Source organism: Mytilus trossulus, chromosome 9 (genome assembly GCF_036588685.1).
Source record: "Mytilus trossulus isolate FHL-02 chromosome 9, PNRI_Mtr1.1.1.hap1, whole genome shotgun sequence".
NCBI lineage: Eukaryota > Metazoa > Mollusca > Bivalvia > Mytilida > Mytilidae > Mytilus > Mytilus trossulus.
This window is the reverse complement of record NC_086381.1, coordinates 48492877-48515535: the sequence shown is the minus strand read 5'-3', so window position 1 is coordinate 48515535 and position 22659 is coordinate 48492877. Positions and strand designations below refer to the sequence as shown.

The following is a 22659-nucleotide window of genomic DNA, read 5'->3' as shown; positions in this document are numbered from 1 at the left end:
TGATCATTTACAATTGTAGCAAAATTGTTCTTTATTTCTTTGACAATCACCTTAAATGGTATCCGAGTGCATAACCACCCCTTTTCAAATTGGAAATTTCATCCTTTGTAGTTCGATTTTTTGGTTGTAAACCAAATAAATAAATGAATATAGTAAAAGCTTAGACACACAAGTCAGCTTATTTGACACCAGACAAATAATTGATTGATTGATTGATTTATTGATTGATTGATTGATGTTTTAACATTAAAACATCACTCAATCAGTACTATTTACTGTTTTGTTGCGATGTAGTTTTGGGGGAATTCGGGGAGTTCAAAGAAAACTACAGATCTTCGGTATAAAAATAAACCATCGTAGTTAAAGCGCCAGTCCCACTAGACCACGCTCATCGCGATCTAAAATAAATTCAGATCGTTGTAAGGTCGCAGTATGAGTGGCTTGAAAATGTATATTGCTGCTATGTCCTCATTACGCTTCTACGACGTCCCAGCTAAGATTATTCCACGTTCTCACTGCGCTTATTCTGTTACCTCACTACGCTTATCAAGATCTTTCTACGTTCATCACGTTCTCACTACGACCATACCACGAGTTATCCGATTGCAACACGATCTTACCACGCTTCTACTGCGATTATACGCACATTCTTTCCACGATTATACTACGTTCATACCAAAATCTTACTACGTTCACAGCAATAGAGTCAACAGTGTGTTCCGTATCAATAAGATTCCATGGATTCTTTCTATTTCTGATTAATACGCAGATTTCTCGGATACAACATGTCATGCCACTAAAATATAAAAGAACACTTGGGAGTTGGGTAGGATGATAGAGGGAGAGGGAGCTTTGATAGAAATCCTGATCCAGCAGAGATGTCGGACCGACCAATCCAACCTGAATCGCAAACATATGGCTTGTCAATCAAGCTGAAATTACAATGTGAATGATAGCAGGGATGACACAGATGTATCAATATAAAATAAGACGATGTGATATGATTGCCAATGAGACAACTCTCCACAAGAGACCAAAATGACACAGAAAGTAACAACTAAAGGTCATCGTACGGCCTTCAACAATGAACATAGTCCATACCGCATAGTCAGCTACAAAAGGCCCCGAAATGAAAATGTAAAACAATTCAAACGAGAATACTAACGGCCTTTATTAAGCATGCTCGAGCCGTTAGAGAAAAGGGACAAGAGATCCAAAATACATACAGACAAACAAAACCTGGAGAGCTTTAATATATTTTATGTGACAATGAAAAAGAGCATGATGGTCGTAGTATAAACGTAGTCAGGTCGTAAGAAGAGCTTGATGAAGACGACATGGGGGTGCTAGAATCGTATTGTGATCATCACCAGCGTGGTTTAAACGTGGTCTAGTCGTAGTTGAAGCGTAGTTGGGTCGCAGTGAGAACGTGATGATCGTGGTGAGGTCGTAATACATTGTAACATCGCTGTGAGATAGAAGAACAGTCTGTCCAAATTGAATCACGCTTTCACTAGTCTACGCTTTCGCTACGATGGTACAGTGACCTTTGTAATTTTAGCACGACCTTATTGCGCTCTGACTACGCTTCTACTGCGACCTAATTTCTCCACGACCGCACCCTGATTGTTTTGAACATGTTCAAAGTTTGCCACGCTCACGCACTACGATCGTCAAAATTTTCATTTTTTTCACAGATCGTAGTGCGATCGTGGCCTAGTGGGACTGCGGTATTATAATGATTAGATTAGAACGCACCAGCCACAGGCGGGATTTGAAGTTTTATTTTTATTTGGCCAATTCGACCCACAACCGCTACTTGAGGCCTTTCCGGTTAAATAAAGAAAAAGCACACAATTAATGTAGTAATAATGCAGAAGGTGTTATCAAAGTCGACATGTAGATCAACAGATTACCGTAAAAAAATCGTGAAAACAAAACTATGAAACGAACCGAAGTATTTTGGTCAAGATAAATGTATGAGTTACAACCAAAAGTAATGAAAGTAAGATAGCGAGTGATTCGAGTGGTCAATATTTGCTTCTTTGCATCGATCACTGAACGTGGTGCATGGTCACTCAACAAAACTGATGGCGAGAAATAGCATCTGTTAAGAAAAGCATGAACCGTAAACAATTTAAATAATCAACATATCAAAACGAAACGATTTTTTTTGGAGCATGTCTTTGATTACCCAATATTTATCAAATGCTTTGCATCATCCGGTTTTTTTTTTAATAATCACGTGGTCAATTTTGGTCCATATACATGTAGTACCGTTAGCCAGGTAGTCAGATATCTTTTATCTTATTAAATTCTATATCTGGAAGAAGAGTCAACAAACCTTTAATTGTAGGCGTATTTTATTTATCGGCAATAATCTATATTAATGAAGGAGCAAGCTAAACAAATCATGACAGTTTTAAAGCGGTATATGATTTCTAATTGTTGAATAAAGTTATCAGTAGTAGCTATTAAATAGCTGATTGTGTAACATCAATTTATCAATTAATATAGTGTAAGATTTCAATAAAGTATCAAATCTCAAATTAAAATTCTAACAATAGAAAGCTTTAAAAGAAGCGATTGATTTGTGGTATATTTTCTGGAAAGGTCAATTTGACAAATAAACAAATAAAGTGTAATAATGGTTTGTTTGAGCTACAAAACGTCCATAGTGCATAAAGTGAATTCATAAGTTCTTTTACAAATTCGAATCAAATTTCAAAATTTTCAAAATCTATTGATAATGGTCGAAATTGGTTTATTCGAAACGCTTTGATAAACGATAAAAATCAAAGTCTTGAAATTTTGTAAAACCTTTTGTTCTCATCTCTCAAACAAAAAAGTTGACATTTGACTAGAATCTATAATACCAGTACCTTTAACACATTTAGTTCTGTCTCTTCTTATAAACTGTAACAGTTACTATCTGATAGCACTATTTGAAGGATATTATTTTTAACATTAAATATACACCTAACTTGACTTCAGCTAGGCATTGAACGTGTATTTGGTTTAAATGCTCAAATGTCTATTGAGTCTCTCAAATAGTGACGAGGGCAACAACAAAAAGCTTGTCTTTTTCCACTTTGAATCATCTATTTATTAAACATGTTTTAATTTGGCAATAATATTATAAGTTAACTACCAAGTACTCTCTTCAACTTGTATCTTGTACATCATTTCTAATAGGTATTGTACATCTGTGTAGAAGTAAGAACTAACGTGCTCGTGATCCTTCGAATTCGACAAACTGCAATAAAACTGACCCAGTTTGTGTTTACTGGCACCTTTTGATCTGTACAGCACCCTCCCTTGTAATTAAGTGCAGCGCTCACCGTTGTTTGACCAAAAGTGGCATAATAATCAGAATGGTGTCGGCTATCAAACGACACAAACAGAAGCAGAAATAAATGGCTTCCTTTTTTCTAAAATGTGACATTTTACATTGATGGTACTCGTTTTGATGCATATATGGTACTCGTTTAGAAAGCCATATAAATAAGTAAAACACACAAAATAAGTTGAATTTTCAATTCACATAAAAGAACCAATCACTAACCTTTAATATGAGAATTTTTAAGATCAATTCCATCCGTGAGACCATTTGAAATATCAGAATAAGTGTCTACATAGTACGATCGTATCAGTTCATTTAAATCGCCATCTTGGTCTGTAGGTCGTGTCTCCATGGTTACGAAGCATAGACATGCTATTCCTACGCTCAACAAAGTGTTTACGGTCAGGCTGATGGACACCATTCTGGTCACAAATTTACACGCTACAAATAAAAAACAAATGCATTTACAATGTGGTGATCAACTTATATTATCGTTACATAGAATAGATGAACTATAAATGTATATGCACGTGTGCCTTACATTGCAAGTCTTGACAGCGGAGAGAAGTAAGGAAGATGTGTTCAATCCAAACTTGATGATATTGACGATTACACAGAATGAAAAGTCAGCCTGGTAATTGCGATTCACGTGAAAAAGGAACAATTCTAACAGCATTCTAGTTGTAACACAACTTCATGTACGAGAACCGAATAAACATATTTTCAATAGGATGATCGAGTTAAGCACATCTAAGAAACTACAGTCTTTAGAAATTTGCATTGACTATATTATATATACTATTAATGCATGCACAAGCAAATGAAATCAAATAGTCCAATACTCCGAGATTAGTACCTATTTTATCATCGAGCATCTCTCTTTGGCAAAAACACAATTTTAATCCGACATGTTCAAACAATATGAGCATAACATAAAAATCGAAAACAAATCAAAATATTTTTCACACAGTACTGCAAATATTTATGAATAAAGCATTTAAGCTATTTATACAACATAAAGTGTATTTATACAATGTACAAGTGATATCACAAGTGTTCTCCACTCTGGTATTGTTCTGTTTGTATAACGTCGACTTGTATATAAAAAATGAAAATAAAAAAAACGAACTTCTTGATTAAAGGGGAAAGTCTATCACGGGATGATCTTGACAAAATCAAACGCTGGACTACATCAACTACAAATTAAATAAAGCGTTCATTAATTCTGACTTGAACATAATATATTAAAAGATACATCACAGTACTTTCTCCTCAATATTCACCCACCATTATATTTATATTGTAACAACTAGTATTATGATAACTTTAGTTTACTTGATAATATGAATACACGGAGACTTGAAGATTACATGTACCTTACAAGGACATCATTATGAATGAAATACAACTGGAAAAACAACGAAGCAATTGGTAGTACTGACAATGAAAACACAAGAGCTATCTCTATTTTCCCATACAGATACGTTGTAGTAAATGCATAGCCAGGAAACTTGTGGAAAACATTTACTTTACACTAGAATAAGCCTACGTGGACATGGAATTCTTAAATACCTTTTCGTCATTTGATTAAAAATTACCGAACAAGATTGTACTTGTCAACACCCTTGCTCATGATATAAGGCTAATATTCAAAACGTGTTTCATTACCCTATTAAACCGACCAGAGTTCTACGAAGCTAGGTTTCGCGTGTATTATATACGAAACAAATGTTGACAATAGAAACAACTATGCTCTAGTGTTATTTATCTTATATTAAACAAGTTTACAATGGTATTTTTAAACAAGGGTTAGTAAATCTGTGTGACTTCAATGGTCAATTTAGCATGATCCCGATTTAAAAAAAAATTATAATCCTAACTGCTTTTATAAACTCACGTCTATGTTATGCCTACTGTCTTATAGATAAAAAGATCTGTTTTAACTTCTATTTCCATAAACACAAATTAGCCTCCTAGAAATCGTTTTATATAATATAATACCAGAAAGCTTGTCCACATCAGCCTACAGAACAATCACGTCTATAGAACCATCAGCTTACAGAACCGACAGAATCTATTCTGAACACACTTTGAGTAACATGCATGTCAAAATGACGTATAGTTAATATTACAAACAAAGAATTTATATACATATGTGTCAGTGCCCTTAATATAGTTACAAATGTGATATAAATACGTTATCAATAATATATATACATTTAAATCTATAATGTCAAATTGAAAGGTATTATGTAGAACAATGGACGAATGACCCTTAGCGTGACCCATTTTAAATCCTTTTTCTTTTGATAGCTTATAATAATTTTGATCAGCGTCTTTTTACTTGCTACAGTAATATGATATCTAATATGCAATGAGGACCCGGTGGTGGCCTTCGGCTGTTGTCTGCTCTATGGTCGGGTGTTGTCTCTTTGACACATTCCCCATTTCCATTCTGAAATGTATGGGTTATATAATTCAATCATCTTTTATTTGATCTACACATCCATGATCATGATCGTTTTCCCATCAAGTCTTTGCTTTCATTTATAATGCCCCATATAAATTCCCAATACGAGATCAGATGAACTTTCCGAAGTGAAAATACAACGGCATAGTTTTTTTTCTTCTTTCGATTGTACATAAAAACTTTGATAATCAAAATATACACTAACCCAGTGTCTTCACAATTCGTCACAGTGAGATTTCACTTACGTGAGTTGAATGTGACTTTCAATAAGGAACGATAAAATTTGATTTGATCTCACGAGTGAGAGGTTTAGCTAGCTACAAAACCAGGTTCAATCCACAATGTTGTACATTAACAAATGCATGTACCAAGTCAGCAATATGTTAGTTGGTATCCATTCGTTTGAAGTGTTTAAGCTTTTGATTTTGCCATTTGATCAGATACTTTCCGTTTTGAATTTTCCTCGGAGTTTAGTATTTTTTTATGATTTTACTTTTTGTTAGTATTCATTTTTTATTTCTGTCTTTAAACTGTTATTATCGCTATTTTGTGCATTTTTCGTTTGATCTTTTTTTGTGATAATTTTCATATCATGCTTCTCGCTTGAGATGGAATAATTATCACTAGAAACTAAGGAGGCCACGTGGCGTTGCTAACGAAATTGACATGAACATGATGAAATTGACAACGTCGTCATAGGTAAAATAGCGATAAATAGATTATCCTTGGTCATCTCAACTCGATTGCTTTTCTCACTTTCGCTGTACCAGCTCAAGCGAGAAAATCAATCTCGTTGAGATGATCAACGATAATCTATAAATATGTGCTGCATATGCTATATGTAACCATATGTTTTTGGTAGAAACTTTAGTTAAAATTGAATTCGTGTGCACCAATTTTACATGAAAATGTATCTAAAACCAATTTTACATGAAAATGTATCTAAAACCAATTATTACATTGAAAATTTTCAATGAGATAAAATTTATACAAATAACACCAATTACGATCGAAATTTCAATACGCTGTCATAGCAATTAGGTTTATATAAAATACATTTCAAAACAATTATCGGAGGGAGTATGACTTAACTTAGTTTCTGACGAGTTTTAAAATTGATTAAAATGAAAGTGAAACTAATATGCTCAATCGTCTGCTTTATAAAATTTATGATATTATTTAGAAAATAAAAGAATAAATAAAGACATTACGATAAAAATTATCTTTAAATATTTATGCTGCCATCTTCGACGAAATTTCTTTAAGTAGATAAAATGTTAGTAGAAATTTCCATTTTACACGAAAAATCGTAAACACAGTCTTTGTGTAGGTACCATAGTCCAGTCTAAAGAATCAAGCTACATGTATTTACATATTTCAAATTGTTTTACATTGTCTTATCGGAGCCTTTTATAGCTGACTATGCGGTATGGGCTTTGCTCATTGTTGAAGGCCGTACGGTGACCTATAGTTGTTAATGTCTGTGTCATTTTGGTCTTTTGTGGATAGTTGTCTAATTGGCAATCATACCACATCTTCTTTTTTTATATAAGTCGGCCGTGAACATATATTGTAGTTTTCATCTTACATACCTGATGACCTCTAAGAGTACTATTAGCTTGTGTGTACCTATTGGTGCATGTAACTCAATTAAGCTCTTATAGAGATATATCTGATTGTTGTTTCTCATCTTGTGGTTAGTTTTAAATAGAGTTTTACCTTATTTTTGTTTCTCATCTTGTGGTTAATTTTGAATAGAGTTTTACCTTATTGTTGTTTCTCATCTTGTGGTTTTTTTTTAAATGGAATTTAATCTTATTGTTGTTTCTCATCTTGTGGTTACTAGTAGTTTTAAATGAAATTGTATCTTATTGTTGTTTCTCATCTTGTGGTTAGTTTTAAATAGCGTTTTATCTGATTGCGGTTTCCCATGATTTATACAATTTAAAAACTAAAAACTTCATAACAAAGGTTATTGTCACAAGAAGAAGTAACTTGTATCGATTTACACATGTTATGTTGAAATATAAAATACATGCATACGTATTCCATTTGTTGTCACGATTTTCATAAAATTTTACATTCGTCCATGAAGACAGGCCCAAAAATGAACTATGGCATTAACAGTAATTAGAAAATTATCATTTGCTTGAATAATGCCGGACACAAAATAGACGATGCATATAACATATAGTTGTTAACTTTTTATACACTTTGACTAAGATGGATAGTTGTATCATTAGTACTCATACCACATATTCTTATCATATTATATTCGAATTTGAAGAAAACATATCAATTCATTTTTAATTGACTGATTGATTATTGGTTGCTTAACGTCCAGTGGCAATCATTACATGCGTGAACATGGTCAATTACAATGTAAGACGAGAATAAATTAATAATAGATGTAATAATAATAATAATGTAATAGAGCCGGTTCGGGATGAAGCTCGACAAAAAAATGGACTGCCACTCGAGAACAGGTGTATTTTGAATAGAGACATGAAATTTGCTATGTAACTGGCTACCAACAGACCCCTCAATGACCCTTGTTTCAACGGTTATTAACGTGCACAGAGGGTGGCACTGTATCACAAGAGGCATGGAAATAAACGTCCCAATTCTAGCAGGACGTGGCTATGTACATGTATATCCTGTACAGCGACTCGGACGCCCTCCTTTTACAAGGATTTTACAGAAGAAGACCCAAAGTGACCACATTTATATTTTTTTGGTAGGAGTGTGCCATTTTTGCCTCAAAAAACGTACCCATTTTAATATAACATTCACTAAAATTCAGTACCTATAGTTATATAAATATTTAAGAAAGAATGACCTATACTTATATACAATATTTAAAATATGACCCATGCTTATATAAGAACCATCACTCATAATTCATAAATAAGGTGAACTTTCAAATGAATTGATTTAATTTAATATAATAATTGACCATTAATAATGTAAGATTCTCAATAACATATTTATATATGATATGTAGATCATACCCCAAATCAATATACAGTTATCAAACGTAAATGCATTTTAATATAGGATGATAGGATGTCATTAAAAAGGAGGGTCATTTTATATAAAATCTCGCAAAATTATGACCCATATTTTTGGCACATCCCCGTATACCAAATAAAAGGAAGTTACCCCCACCCCCCGTGGCACTAATACACCCGCTAAATGTATTGTTCTTCTTTATCTTTGGGTTCAGGAGAAGTCGAGCTGACAACCCTTTTGTTTTAGTTCCATGCTTGCAATCCACTTAATGTTTCATTGAAGTATCATTATTCTTTAAATTATCAAGCGAAAAAGTGGTAATATAAAAAGGTCAACGATTCTACGAAGCCTGAAAGTACATGACGGTAATCATAAGACAAAATTTAATCAAGATTCTGAATTGTAACCCGATAGTCTTCTGCCAAATAGAAATCAACAATATCAATCGTATTGCCACTCTTAAAACAATTCAGAGCAGTTACTACTAAATGAAAATTTAACTGTATATAGTTTTCCTTTGTTATTCGTAGTATATTGTGGAAATCGCCAATTACTCCCTGGTAATACCATAGATGAATAACAATATATCCGTCTGGGTGTAATACGCACAGATAGATCTATAAGATATTAAACTGCAATAATAAGTAAAGGAGGAAAACAAATAAATCATGTTCAGAAGAACAAAAAAGATTTATATATTGTACGTCAATGTAAAAATAAAGGCATTACAATACGTCAAAGATATTTGTTGTCTAAATATTTAACGTTTTCAGCTTACATATGAATATAGTAACAAATACTTAAAATATAAGACATGTATCAATACGTATATATGATGTCAAGATTTAAACCGGTCCCAAACTTTCTTTACTGCTAGTAATAAACCATAAATTTAACAAACAAACCTTTTAAGAAATTTCTGTGGATATCAGCACAGTTAACTATTAAAGTGTCAATGATTTTAGTTGCATTTAAAATAATTGAAAATCCTCATCATAATCATTATTTGTTTGTTAGTTACCGTATGATCAAATTACATATATGTTTCATGCGTATCTGCACTTTTGATTGGCTGAATGCATTCGCTAGGCTTTCCAATAACAAATTGTATTTCTCAATAAAAATCAATTAACATGCATGACAACACTTCTTCTCATGACAACTACATTTTTTACATGTACATATCAATGCATAGGAAAACACCCACAAAACAATTGTATACGTAACAACTTATTTTTATTGTTTTAGCATACGCAGTTATTGTTTATACAACATGGTCTTCGGTCAACGCTTTTACTTCCCAATAAAATTACCAAAAAAATGGCAATTCATAAAGAACAAATTGAATCAATATTATCCTGATTTGTGTTATACCAAAAGACAAAGTCGGTTTTGTTACTTGATGGCTCACAATACAATTATCCAAATCATCTAATGAGATTGTAATTGTAATTGGCACATATGCTGCACATCTCGATTTTAAAGTTTCTGAATAAACAGCGTCTAATCCGTAATCTATTTGTAATTAATAAATAGCCATTTACTTTTTTTTTATACGAATCATTTGCATACAAAGCAGCAAATTAAAGTTTATATAATTCTATGGGATTTGAGGTTTCCTCAATGCAGTCTATTAAACTCTCAACTTAGGTCAATTGTCTCCCTTCTGTATTATGAAGTTATCTGTGGAATTAGCAATGACCTAAATGCATCACAAACGATTGCTTCTAAATCTACTAATTAATGAAATCGTGATTAGTGGAAGAGAATATAAAGGTCAAGGACAGCTCATTTCAGACGTCCTTGACCCCATATGAGATATTAGAGAAAACTAGAGATCAGAATAATTTCACTCTTAAAGGACCGCCGATGACACGAGAGCGTTGATTTTTAAAATTGAACACTTTTTTTTTATTTTGACGTATTTATTTATTCTTTGGCAAGAATAATAGTATTAGTGATGCAATTTATCAAGGAACGATTAGATGAGCGCTATAAATGGGATAGTTTCAATAAAGTTTGTGGCAAATAAACTCGTTATTTCAAGTCATTAAAGTAGCACTAGTTGCTGTTTTGTATTACATGACATTTCTAGTTCCGATAGTTCAAATAAAATGATAGATAACGGAATAAAAAAGGATAAAGACATCACAATGACGAGGGGAAAAAAACAAGTAACACAATATGAGGAACACTTTAAGAAAAGCGAAAATTGAGCAACAGAAATATATTCGCCATTAATCTGAATGAAATCAGATGTTAGGAGCCTTAAATGATGTGACTATGTCCTTCTCCACTTGTGCATGGCACCCGTCATGTTGCGATTATATCTCGCTATCGTCCCGTAATAGTCGTAAATGAGGACAGCAAGGGCAGGGTTAAGGTTAGATAACATGGAGCTTATTTATGTTATCTTTGACACAGGAATACCATAACGATCAACCAAATTATGGTGTCGTCCGTAAAACTTTTGTTTGGTTGACTTTGATTTTTATCATGAAGAACTCTTTGTTCAGTGCTATCCTGGATACTGCACTCATTACTGTTCAAGTTTATCTTGCTAAGTTCACTAATCGTTTTCTGGTTTCAAATTGTGCTAGTAGAACCATTTAAGAATAACAAATGCACGTTCAACATCAAGGTGTATTCTAAAAATTCACTGTCAGTCCAAAGCATACACTTTCAAATGAAATGGTTTTTAAAAGGGTTCTACAATGCGAAAAAACCTTCAACATCTACGACAGTAATTTCCGGTTCAATTTATTTATGCATCTGGAAAAAGAGTCCTAAAACAGCAGTCATTAAATTATTGAGTATTCAAACACCATAATGAATATCTATATACGTCGAGTGCAATGAGCTCGTGAACAAAGTGAACCCCCGTGCATCAGCATTAATTTAGCGTCTGAAGTCATTTCTGTCGAATTAATCGCATTTCTATTCTACTATTGTAAAACCATACAATATTAGATGAAGCATTATTCTTTCCTATAGGTAATACCTGTCAATGCACTTTAGATCAATGGAAGAAACTATAGATTACATTATTATTAAGAATTGTTAATCATATTGTTTTGTAATTATTGCCAGTCGAACGAAGAGCAATAAATATAAATACCAAAGTTTATTCGAAACAACAATTCGGTATAATTATCACTCGGGTCAATTAAGTATTAGGTAATCGGTTTCATACTGGCTTCAAAATAAAGATATCAGTTTCCGAATAGGATTTATACATGGGAGTTGGTGAAAATATTTCTTCAACGAATACTACATGTACGTGTGTTTCAAACGTAACCTCAGTCAACACACACTTATATAGATATACCAAAGGACCCCCTGGTTTTTGGCGGATGTTGTCTTGTTTGATCAGTTTTCTTTGTTGTGTTTTATACTGTTATTTGTGTTTTGATCCTTAATTGGTTTTGCCATACCGTTGTCAGTTTATTTTCGACTTGTAGGTTTGAATTTCACTTTGGTATATTTTGTCTCTCTTTTTCTGTAATTTCTTATCCTACCAACCCTATAGCAAGGTTCATCCTTATGGTCCGATTGTGCAAACAAATTAAGTTGTTTTGGTATCGTACTTATTCTGGTCAAAGAAATAGTGCGATATGTTGTAATTGTAATACGTCGTGGATAGATCTACTTAGCAATTAGATTCAGAGACGTAGTCCTGGTTTTATATGGTCCAAATGACGCAAACGTAAGCAGTGTACTATAGGTCCCCGTACGCCCTCCAACAATGTAAAATCTACCTCATAGCAATCTTAAAAAGGTCCTGATTGACACAAAGTCATATACAACAATTTAAACGAGAAAACTAATGGCCTGGTTTACATGTATGTACAAAATAATAAACAAAAGACAAATATGATTTACAGTAACACACGACAATTCAACCCGCTGAATTACAGGTAACAGAATTCGGGCAGGCACTTTCAGTATGCATGGTTAATATAAAAATATGGAGATCTGATACGCTTGTCAATGAGACGACTATCTTGAAGTATAGAGAACTGCAACATATTTACGGAAGCCCAACTAAACAAGTAAAAAGTTCATTACTAAAGCCGGGGAATTATCTGCCTCCAAAAAACTGTAAACCTAATGGCCAATTTTCTAAATAATCTTTTCCCCAGAAATCATCAGTTCTACATATTAGACGAGTACTTTTTTAAAATAATATCTCCAAGAAAAATGCATTCTTGCAGTCTCACGACCTGTAGTTAATAAAAAACAACACTATATAAATGTCAAGCTTTCGAAGACGCTTTTCTGTACAAGGTGATGTCGAAAAAGCACTGGCACAACTTGTTAAGAATTCTTGCAGTGTTTAATGATATATTTCCTATAATAAGGATTTGAAATGTCAACCGCATTCGACGTAAACGTTACGGCGATCTTTTAGTGAACTCATTAGCTTCCTTATGATTCTTGTTTTTAAATTAATATCAATATAGTGTTGTATATTTTACCAAGAATATAATATTAACGAAAATGTAACAGTTTTGATTTATAAAATGTGGGAGAAAATAATAGAATTAAGGAATATATATATTTCTGAATATTACTTGATAACGTTAAACATCCAACACTGATTATATATAATTTGATTTATTATTTTTAATTCTTGCGATTGGGTTTCAATTGGTTTTAAATATGTTTATAATTTTGATAAATGTCTTTCCAGAAACTTCCGTTTGTAAAAATTTTACATTAATGTAAAAAATAAAGATGTGCAAATCTGCTGATTACTTTTTTTAAGAGAGCTTAAAATGATAAAAGATTTTTTTTTTAAATCCAAAACGCAAATATCAGTACTATTTTTTTTTTTAATTTCAAATAATAAAAATCATAATTATTTTCTTACCTTTTTCTTTGTTTGAATAAAAATCGCTCTTTCATGTTAAATTACAACTGTGTACATGTCACTATACTAAGCAAGTCAATAATGAAATAGTGGTTCTTACCTGATATTAAATCGCGTGCTTGCGTTAGCGCTTAAAACATTCAAAAGAGACAGAGTATCTGGTTGGTTCGTATTTTCAAGTCATCGAAACGTTTTTTTTTTATCACGATCAAATCGCTGAAGACAGGTGTGGGATGGAACTGTTATTGTCTAATTTATCACCAACGTTCGTTGTTCTTTTATGTAATACAGAAGAAATTAATTTCCTCGACAGAAAGATATTATTTACACTTGTCTTCCTAGAAAATGTTTAACCTCACGTTGGGTTTGTATCTTAATAATCATAGCCAATGGAAATTTACATAGAAATATGAAACAATTGATCTTTTTGAAATGAAATTAATGAGACTCGATGTCTTTGTGTCAAATATCGAAATTTGATATAATCCCGAGTTTAATGACTTTGAAAACTGGTTCGATGAATTTAAAACCTCTAAGTTTGCAACATTCATGAGTAAGAGCAAAGACTGATAGGATTGGGGAAATGTGTCCAGTTCGTGTTACATGTTAGGATTCCATGGAGAGAAAAAAAAACAGCAAACGTGTCTGCCATGTACAAAGCATGGCTCATATGCATTTCATAAAGTGCTCTTGTCTGGATATACACGTAATGATTTGCAATGTTTGTCACTGGACGTTAAATGCCAATCCATCGTAATCACTAATTCAAATATTGTTCCACGAAATGAACCGTATTATATTTAAAACTCTTTGATAAAAAATAAACTGATTAAATTTAAAGTAAAAAGCCCCATATAGTCATCTTCCATATTATTTTATATAAAGTAATTGCTCATTGTTTAAGGCCATACGATGTCCTATAGCTGTTAACTTCTTTGTCGTTTTGGTCATTGGTCGATTATTGTGTGAATGGCGAACATGCCACATCATCTTATTTTTATATAGAATAACAATATATAGGTAGACCGAGATTACTCTGACGTCCGACGGCTGTTTTGCCAGACAAGATGGGGCCGTGGGACGCACCAGCTTGTCTGGCAAAATAGACGTCGGACGTCAGAGTAATCTCGGACTATATATAGGGAACGTTACGCATATGGTAGTTTGAAATCATTTTTCGTGCAAATAAAAGGGTAATCGACATACGACTAAAGCACCAAGTCTTGAACCTCTTTATAATAAACCTCACTCAAATGAAAACTTAAAAAAAGGTTGCATTCGGAACTAAAGAAAACTGACTTTATACGAGATGTGTCCTTTAAAATGGGGATCAAAATGCATAATGGACAGAAGGACAATGACCCCACAACATGTCATTGCTTAATAATGTTGTTGGCCCTTATTTCAGGTTTATAATTGAGGTGGCCATATTAGTTGACAAACGAAACTTTAGTCAATACTCTAACGTACACGAAGCGAGTACTCGTATTACATTTGGGATAGTCTCAAACCTACATAGAAATTGGATTCCTGTCTAGCATGTAGCATATCTTGTGGCATTGCACGTGTTCTTCGTAATATTGTGTAAATGGAAAAAAATATTCTAGTACAATTTTGTTTAATGTTTGATCAGTAAGGATAAGTGAGGGGCGTACAAAAGGGGGGGTATCTGCACTGAAGAACGCGAAATAAAATTGCCAATTCACGATGGAAGAACAATTAAAAATGTCTTGCACGATGACCTTTTTACCGATTTCACGAAAAACGGTGAATAACGAACCTTTTTCACGGCTGCACGTGATATAAGAATGGCAAAACACGTTGCACGAAAATAACCCTTTAACACCCTCATGAGTATTTGATACACAAATGAGGGTGTTAGCCATATTGGGTGTATCGACTTCACACCAAGGTATTTTAATGGTTTATTCAAAAGGGTAAGTTTCAAAAAATTAGGCGGGGTCTTTCAGCAATTGACGTTGTTTTATGGGTAAAATATGATAAATGCTTGATATCCAATTACAGTTATTGACATATCGGTATTAGCTAGACTTAATATTTCTAAATAAGAGTATACTTTTAGCATATGCTATCCTCTTATTATAGACCTAACGCTTTGTATGAATATAAGAATAATAAAATGTGGTACATGTATGATTGTAAATGAGACAACAAGATTTTAGAACCAATTATAGTACAAGGATATAAACCCCTGTATCTGAAGAATTATTATGAAGTAGAACTAATTCAGTGAATAAAACTAAAATAAAACGGATTCATTGTATACAATAGTTGAATATACTTGCTATAACCGTCATTGGCACTCAAACCACATCTTGCTACATCTACATGTATATACAACGATTTTTACCCACAGAATATTGTTAATAATTTTGTGCGTGTTTCACAATTATGTTATTGATAAAAGCCACACAAGACTTACTTAAAAGAGGGACGAAAGATACCAGAGAAACAGTCAAACTCATAAATCGAAAATAAACTGACAACGCCATGGCTTAAAATGAAAAAAGACAAACAGACAAACAATAGTGCATATGACACAACATAGAAAACTAAAAAATAAGCAGCATGAACCCCACCAAAAACTGGGGTAACGTATTCTCTTGAAAGAACTGAATTCATATAAATCTTTTTTTCTAGCGTACTACGTTGAAAGAATTCAATTTCGCGATAGCAAGTACAAGCTATCTTTCAATTTATACAAATGTTAGATTCGCTTAAACCCCGTTAACATTTTCAGTTCTGATAAGCCATATTTCTTTCACGTTAAATACATCATTGTAGATTTCGAAAAAAAGTAGGCTAATGTCGCGGTTTATTCCCGATTGTCCCACTTTTTAAAATTTTAGAGTTCTGATTGTCCCACATGAAAAGTTCTGATTGTCCCACATTATTTTATTTAATATAAGTTGCAATAACTTGTTTCCCAATCCACTATAAATAAATATTTTTAAAGTAAACAAATCACCATATTGACAAACAACTGTTTATTTACGACGAAGAAGTACTCTAATAGAAAGACTACATGATATTGTGTATCTAAGCATTATCAATATGATGGGACTGCTTACTTTTAATAACAAATATCATATGTAAGACAACAGAACACATACAAATCACTAATAACAATTGGAAACACTGTAGAATATGGGCGGACTCTGAATAATTTAAGATTTTTCCCTTTTACAGGTTAAATGACAAATGAGTCTAGCGACTGTAATTGATATTCATAAGCTGCTTTTAAATTACCATTTGTTCAGAGATTTTTTCGTTAATTTTTAACCGCACCGGTCCATTCATTGAAAAAATGGCCCTCACCCAATTCCCCTTTTAAAAAAAGAATGCATGGTCGGAACCACATTCAGCCTACAATGAAATCTATATTAAAAAAAGGTTATCCCTTTTCAGCCTATGTTATTTTGTACCTATGTAATTGATATCTGTCATGTGGTGAGAATTGGTTTATTTGATAAATGACTTCCTTTGTAGACGCGAAATGAAACAAAACATAACGTGATAAATGGCATACAACATCTCAGAAGTCAATCACAATTCTAATGCAACAACGTTTGTAAAGTTCATTTTGATTGGATAACGTCACTTATTTACATGGCATCAATTGGCAAGCGCAGACGGCATATGGCAGATTTTAAATACATGTTTTAACGTTGTTTTTCGTCAGTTTCATTTGAATGTAGATACCAATATTGTATTTTAAGCTCCGACGGCATCAATTGGGGATTTAATGGTCGCAAATACCCGTTTACTGTCTCCGCTGACGCATCGCCAGTTAACTCATTTTGCGACCATCAAATCCCCAGTTGATGCCGTCGGAGCTCAAAATACAATTACAGTTATCTCCTAAGTCACGTGTCTCAATGAAGTCATCCCTGTTTTATGATGTTACAGTAATGGCTACAAATATTATGTTTTATGATGTAAAAGCTACACACATAATGGAGGTATTTGAAAATATTATATATATTCTGGTCATTCTAGAATTCAAAATTGCCAAGTACACGATTGCGTAAACTTAATTTCTTAAATTCAAAATATTAGACTTTCGAGTTCATTTAGTGCGTTTGTGTCACGTCCTAGCTGCAGCAGGGGCGGTATTGTTTCTCTTTATTGTTTGGCTTGCTTTTCATCTCTTTTGCCTTATTTTTTCTCCTAAGTGTTATTTGTTTTTAAATTAATCTGATGTCTTCAAATCATTCATCAAAACATGAATAAATTTGAAAATTTCTTAGTTAATTTAATATTGACTTTTTATAAATTTTAAAAAAGTTTATTCATAAAATAAATAAATCAAAATAATGGTATGATCGGGTCTTGCCATTCTGTACATGATGTATGCCGTTTCCTTCAAACGCATACAAAGGGCGGTGATATTATTTTTTAAAAGGAACTTTATGTGCAGTTTGTCCATAGATATAATAAATGATAAAAAATCGAAACATACATGTAACTAGCAATTTATGCGCATCTGGTGCAGGAAAATTGGTACCGTTAATGTTATTACCACCAGTAAATTCTTTTGTAAACGTATTGCAATAGGTGATTTGAAAGAATTGTCGTAATTAGTGTCTTTCAACGGTGTCTTCAACCTATGCCAACATTTGATAAAAACATATTCAATCTATGCCTACAAACAAAATACAATAGGTGTTGTTATAGCAATTATTAATTAATAAAAGGTAAATTACAGTCAGTATATTTAAGCATTAAAAATACTCTTTGAAATTGACCTATACTGGTTTACTTTTATAAATGATTAAATTTTTTTTATTATTTTTTTTTTTTATATAAATGATTGTTCCTTTACGCCGCATTAGCACAAAAAGGCTATATCGCGGCGAACTTTTATAAATGTTATTTGGATGGAGAGATCATGTCTGATCATTGTCACTCACACCACATCTTCATTTATCTATATGTTAGAATTTATAGTGAACATTTATAATAGATATTTTACATGATTCAGTGCTTATTAAATACACGAGTATCAATAGTGTATTATGCCATTGTATTTAAAGAAAACTATTTTATATAAAACTTAATATTTTTGATCATATATTTTATATTACATGTATTTATGAGAATGACACTGATATATATTTAATATGACAAGATGCTTGCTTCTTTAATAAAAATCCATAAAATTCTTCTTTTTCCTCATCATTTCATTATATTAATTTTTAGCTAGTTCTTATTTAAAAAAGAGATCCTCAACAAACACAATTATAACTACATTTTCACTTGTGTTGTACTTGTAAAACCTTTATACTTTAACGGTAGGTTTAAACTGGTTGTAAATTGATTAGCCCCTGATTAATTTATGTTTTTATAACACTTTATCTGTAACAAATTATTCAACCTATGCCAACATTTTTTCATACAATTTTATACCTAAATTTCAAAATGTTGGCATAGGTTGAATGAACCCTTTCAACACCTAATTATAACCAGTAAGTAAGTACCAAATCCTCCAAAAAGCATACATTTTCTCAATCCTTTTAGCTCGTTACTAAGATTTACTAACAGGAACAAAGGATTTGATTTTAAAAGGTTGTTGTTTTATTCAGTTTTGTATATAGGTATAATCTAAACTACTTCGAAATAAGTTTATTTTCAGCACTTAATTTTTAAATCGCATGACGTTGCATGGGTCTTATCATAACAACCCGGGTGTTGTATTATTTTTATTCCACTGAGATGCAATTCCACCACATATGGATGAATTGTCTTCTCAAGTCAAATATGTACATGTTTAACTAGTTATAACTTTATCCTAATTTCTATTCATATCTCAGAATCTATTTTAAGATAATATTTAACTAGAGTAGGAAAAAGTGATATAAAATCAACACTGCCGTACATCACAGCTTAAATAAGCAAATTTTAATTGATACACGTATACTATTTTTTACGTCTCTTTTTTCATTCATCTAAAAGAAAATTAAATATGTACTTAAAGTTTTATTTGAAAAATCATCTTTTTGAGTAGGGAGCTATACACATAAATTGATATTTTACTATAAAAATAGACCACAAAGTGACAGACCCGTTTCCTCCCATATTTGTTTAAGAACACAAAGATCTGTAATGACACACTGAAAAATTATGAGTAAAGCAATCAGGGCAAACAATGTTGTGTGACGTAGATAGTGACACATTTTAAAATAGCATTCACAAAAAGGTTTTTTTTTCGTGAAATGTCGATGCTATTTATAGATATATACTTCAGGTAATGTTAATTCTTCTTCGTCTAAAGAATTATTTTAAGATTAATATGAATAATATATTAAATATTTTGCAGTGTAATTTTTCTTTTGTGACATCACATGTTAAATGATTGATTGTAAGTTCCTTAACGTCCAGGGGCAAGTATTTCATGCATGTTCAGGACGAGTTGCATCAAGTAGGTAGGAACAATAAAAAATGATACTAAAAAAATGGTCGAATTCGATATATAATACAATTATTAAAAAAAATTCCATTGTACGTGTAAAAAATTGTAAATTTTAAAGTAATGCGAGATACAAAAAGAGGAATTAAAATAAGGAGAACAATGCAAAAAAGATATAAACATTGAAATCAAACGTATCATTGACTGAAACTGATTTTTCGAATGTTAAAAGCTTAAGGATTCGATAGTCGACATCTTAAAACGTAACAAATAAAGTCGAACGCGTCAAAAAGGCAACACTAAACCAAGTTTATAGACAACACCAGTTGCTCAATATACTTCGGCCTAATTAATGATATTTATTATAAATTGTATAAAACTTCAGAAGCTAACCCATTAATAAGATCATGAACAGCAAATGACTTTTCCTTCTACATCCTATGGAAAATCTATATTTAGAGCATACAATTTTGATTGGCTTCAAACGTTTAGCTTTTTTACAGAAACATGTCTATATTAAAATATCTATTTCACCTGTAGCATGCAAGGATGGCATGGACTTCAATCCACGAAAGTGTGATATACAAATGTGTTAAAAAAATATCTGTTTTACCTGTAGCATGCAAGGATGGCATGGATTCAATCCACGAAAGTATGATATACAAATGTGTAAAGCATGGACTAATAGACATTTACAATTAATATGTTCTGCATGCGCACTTACAATAAATGCTTTCGTTTAGTAAAAGACATATGCAAACACTGTTTATAAAACGAATCTTACCCAACGGATTGGACATTTTTGGTACTTGATAATAATTACAGTAAATGTATGTTTCATTATAATACGTTATTCTGATTGGCTAACTAGTAATCTCGTGATATTCCGTAATCAATTGCATTACACAATGCAACTTTTCATACATGATGACACGAGGTCCCACAATAGAGTGCACAGGTAAATGAAATAAAAACTTGCTTTTATGATCCTATAGGTAAAAATGTAATTATTAGTATTGAATGCTTTTTTTGTAATTTTATAGGGTTGTAAAAGCGTTGACCGTGCGCACATTTATAGTATGAAGCGCTTCCGCGCTTCATACAAAATGTACTTCGGTCAACGCTTTTACACCCCAATAAATTTACAAAAAAAAGCATTCAATTCTTAAATACATATATGAGATGTTTTTCTCGAATAGTTATACCGATAAATTAGAAGCTACTTTTATCTAGTACATGATCTGTTCAAATTCGGAAGTGTAGTAATACTTATTATGTAATACACATTTAAGTACACGTTATAATTTGTGATTAGCTTCAATATTTCTTTTTGTGGAAAATTAGAAAAATAAATTTGAACTCGATTCCCTCAAGTAATTTCGTTTGAGCGATAAGGCCATTCATTTCGTGTAACGCCGTTAAATCAACCGCAAACTTTTTGCGAATGGATTAGCAAAAAGTAGCATTAAATAACAAATAAATATTTTGACGCCTTTTTCTTAATTTGATCAATACAAAAAAAAGCGTCATTCACAGTTTTTTAGCAGTCACCAATAAAGCACAGTGGATTTAAATTTTTACTAAAAGCTATATTCAGAATCACGACAGACTCTACTTGTTGATCTAATTAATGCATAACCCATTTCCCTGAACGAATAGTAAATTTAGATCAGATTTAATTAAAAAAAAAAATTATCAGATTTACTTTTTAAGTGGATAGTATTAATTTTTCTCGGTAATATGTGATGATAATCGTAAGAACATGCTCCAATCGCCAAACAAGAACACAAAAAAAAGAGCATTGAAATGAAATGACATATGCCAGTATTCTAACTTTTATTTTTGTTGTTCTATTAACGAATCATTCATTAATATAGAAATGTTTACACAATAAAGAGCACCCACAACTATAAAAAAAAACTGGAAAATACATACCTATGTTCCAAGAAAGTAATGTATGCTTTTATTTCACTAGATGTGCACGTTCACCGTAATGTATCTTCCGAAACACCTCCAACCGGATTGAATTACGAATACACTGTGCCACGTACGAACCAGTGAAAATGTTTTCAACCTTGTTCTTTTGTCTTTGTTGGATAACTGTTTCATTTACAATCATATCGTTCAATATTTTTATACTCGTTTATTTCTCTCTCAATTAACAGACTTGCTAGCAAACATCCAGAAACAAATATAGCTAGGTAACTGACCTTATTTAGAATTATTCCATTTAAGGAATAACACACGCAAAGTTAGTTGACAATACTATATCATATATAATAAGAGTTAAAATGATACATGCTTGAGATTGGTGTTAATTTAGAGGGCCTTTTTACAATGAATGTCATCGAATTACCACTGGGAGTATATTGTAATGATATGCGTTTTAACACATAATAGAAATCATTATCGCTATTTTACTCAATTTTCTTTTGATCTTAATAACTGATAATCTCCTTTATCAGCACAGTAGAGTGATATTAAAAATTATCGCTAGACACAAAGGGCGCACGTGCCCATTGTCAATGAAA

At 32.1% G+C, this 22659-nt stretch overlaps 1 protein-coding gene across 7 annotated transcripts in view; it reads right to left on the bottom strand.

Annotated features, from left to right (window-relative positions):
* The window catches only part of LOC134683042 (uncharacterized), a 32180-nt gene extending 9852 nt beyond the window's left edge, over window positions 1-22328 (bottom strand). Inside the window, exons 1-2 of one of the 7 annotated variants that reach the window (XM_063542071.1) lie at window positions 22064-22328; window positions 3566-3784 (exon numbers count right to left, since the gene is read on the bottom strand). In XM_063542071.1, the coding sequence (XP_063398141.1) occupies window positions 3566-3764 (199 nt within the window). In that variant the 5' untranslated portion in view covers window positions 3765-3784; window positions 22064-22328. The other 6 variants (XM_063542067.1, XM_063542066.1, XM_063542069.1 and 3 more) reach the window with 6 other exon arrangements.
* Window positions 22329-22659: the final 331 nt, after the last annotated feature.